This window comes from Belonocnema kinseyi, chromosome 6 (assembly GCF_010883055.1).
Source record: "Belonocnema kinseyi isolate 2016_QV_RU_SX_M_011 chromosome 6, B_treatae_v1, whole genome shotgun sequence".
Lineage (NCBI taxonomy): Eukaryota > Metazoa > Arthropoda > Insecta > Hymenoptera > Cynipidae > Belonocnema > Belonocnema kinseyi.
Genome location: NC_046662.1, coordinates 35,480,773 through 35,483,903, shown reverse-complemented (window position 1 = coordinate 35,483,903; position 3,131 = coordinate 35,480,773). Strand labels below are relative to the sequence as shown.

The following is a 3,131-nucleotide window of genomic DNA, read 5'->3' as shown; positions in this document are numbered from 1 at the left end:
GGTGGATTAAGGTATTGGAAGTCAAGTTTATAGGTGGGAGGGGATGCAAGAGAAAGTGAGATGGGATATGGAGAGTAGGAGAGACGAGTTAAGAGAAGGGGGTGGGGAGAAGGATAAATAAATGTGGAGTTGGATATTTCAACGGCTTAATAGGCTACGAAATCCTTTTTTGTACAAGCTCAGCACATATTTCGACTATTTTTAATAAGAAAAGTGGTATTTTTAGGAAGAGCCAGTATCCTCGCTGTTTCGAGAACGAGAACGAGGTTCAAGTATCAAAAGAGGGGGAGCTTCAAGAAATGATCGACCAAATGCTGATGACGAAGAGCTGGCAAGACTCTTCTTGGAGGAATTAGAATCTGGATCACCCTATCGTCAAGATGAATTGGACGATACTGACTACTACAATACACTACAAATGCTCCACAGACCTCAACAGGAAAACAGACCCTATGGGTAAATTCATAAACTAAATAAATCTTTAATAAATATAAAATACAAATGAAACCATTCATCTACTCGCTGATTATATTTGCAAATTTAATTTTAGGAACGATGCTCTGATGTCCTGGGGAGATTTCGCAGAGAAAAAACCACTTAGGGACAGAATCAGAGATGATGACCAGATGGAATATTCAGATCGGGACCTTCAGGACTTTTTTATGGTGCCTATGGTACCCCTGGAAAGAAGAAATGTAAATGGTCGATATCCTCTTGGTCAAAACTTGAGGAGCTATAGGGATGTGTCTAAACGATTTCCTGTTGCTAAAAGAAGTGCGAAGGCTGTAAGCAAAGTCAGTCAAGTCACTGATCCAAAGGTTATTATTAATTACAAATTTTTTACAGTTTCTGCAAAGCTCTTGCAGCTTAACATAAGGGAATTTAGAATTTCACCCCTTTTGTACGTACCTTCATACAAAAAAGTTTCTAAGGTCTATTTCGCAAAACTTATCAATCTTATTACAGACTGCACAGCCTAAAATGCTTTCAAAAGATAAGTAAAGTGATTTTTAACGACATTTTTTAACCAAACAGTTAGATTTACAACCAAATAGTTAAACCTTCGATGAAAAGAAACGAATTTTCAATAGAATAATGGAATTTTTAACGAAAAAGTTAAATTTTAAAACAAATGGTCGAATTTTAATGCAAAAAATATTAAACTTCAACCAGATAGTTGAATTTTCAATCAAAAACAAAAAACGCTTTTTTGAGAAACAGTTGAATTGCCAACAAAGAAGTTAATTTTCTATTAAAATAGAATAATTTTTATTTGAAAAAGGTAACTTGTATGCAAAAACAAAAAGAACTTACCATAAAATATTATAATGTTCAAGAAAACTACTGAATTTTTAAAAAAATAATTAAATTATCAACAAAAGTAGAATCTTTAACCAAATACCTCAATTTTTAAGAACATAGTTGAATGTTCAACCAAGAACACTAATTTTCTTCCAAAAGAAGAATTTCCAACAAAATACATGAATTTTCAACCAATAGTAGAATTTTCAGCTAAAAAATATAAATTTCAAACCAAAAATGGAATGGTAACATTTTTGTTTCCAAAAATAAAGGAATGTAAAGAAAAAAACATATTTAAGCAGTTGAATACAACTAAAAAAGGTGAGTTTTTAGTAAAAAATAATTGAACCCTCATCCAAATAAGATTAATTTAAACCAGAGTTAAATTTTCAACCGTATCAGATTTTTCAGTGAAAAAAAAATCAACCAAACTGTTGAATTTTCAAGCCAAGAAGATCATTTTCCCATCAAAATACAGTGAAATCCTTCAATAGTCCTTCCTTCTATAGCCCTTCCGAGAATTGACGCCGCGCTGCTGGTAAGCGTTACAGGAGCTGCGCGGGGTTTGCGGTTGTCACTCAGGCGAGCACTCAGGCGTGAAATTACAAAAGCGGAGCGAGTTATAATGAGTTAGTTCCCACCCACCGTAAGTCCTAAAATGGGCGCTATAGAAGAGTTTCACTGTAGTTGAATTAGTAACTTAAAAGATGAGTTTTCAACCCATAAGCCTAACTTTCTATCAAAAGACGAAATAGTTGCTATTTTACCAAAAAAGATATAATTTTACAAAAAGTGACGAATTTAAAAAAAAAACGAATGTTCAATAAAATTGAATTTTCCACCAGAAAAAGTTACTTTCTTCCAAATTGTTGGATTCTCAAGTGGAAGAGAACAAATTTCTACAAAAAAGTTCAAAAATTATTAATTTCTAACAAAAATAGTTTGTTTACAATCAAATAATTAAATTTTCAACTGAATTCATGGATTTTGAACAAAAAAAAATGCTCAACAAAACATATAGTAGTTGCTATTTCAATCAAAATAGAATTTTTTCAACTAAATAATTAAGTTCTCAACCAAAACAAATAATTTTCAAACATACAGTTGCATTTTTAACCAAAAAAGATATATTTTCTACCTATTCTATTTTGAATTCTCTTTTGTTAAAGCTCCATCGTCTTTAAAGAATACATTCTCATCACATTTCTCGCGCTTCGCGATCAATTTTCTGCTAAAAAGACGAATTGTCTACAAAATAGAGACATTTTTTGCCAAATAGTTGAAGTTGTAAATAGAAAAGATAAATTTTCATTTTAAAATATCAATTTATAATCAAAAACAGAATAATGTAATATTCAGTTAACAAAGTTTTTAACAGCAACAAACATTTTTAAAATGTTAAACAAAAAAATTGAAACCTCAAATACAACAGAAAAATTTTAAAGCAAAAAGTTGAATTTTATCCAAAAAAATATTAATTTCTAACTATTATACTTGGAATTCTCGTTTTTTAAAGCTCCATCGGCTTTAAAGAATACATTCTCAACACGTGTCTCGCACTTCGTAAATAATTTTCTACTAAAAAGAGGCAGTTTCTATAAAATAGATCAATTTATCTATTGAATATTAAAATTTTTTATAAAAAAAAAATGAATTTTCGATTTAAAATAACAGTTATTAAAAAAATGGAACAGGTTAAATTTCCAGTTAAAAAATTTGTTTTCAACAAAAAAAAACTGATTTTCAACAAAATAATTTAATCATCAACAAAAACATAATAATTTTGACCCAAACAGTTGCATTTTTAACTAAATAAGATGAATTTTGTT

At 30.0% G+C, this 3,131-nt stretch overlaps 1 protein-coding gene across 1 annotated transcript in view; it reads left to right on the top strand.

Annotated features, from left to right (window-relative positions):
* The window catches only part of LOC117174448, a 42,735-nt gene that overhangs the window by 17,298 nt on the left and 22,306 nt on the right, over positions 1-3,131 (top strand). The window contains exons 4-5 of the mRNA XM_033363589.1: positions 227-456; positions 551-818. Coding sequence (XP_033219480.1) covers positions 227-456; positions 551-818 — 498 coding nt within the window. The remainder of the gene's footprint in view (positions 1-226; positions 457-550; positions 819-3,131) is intronic.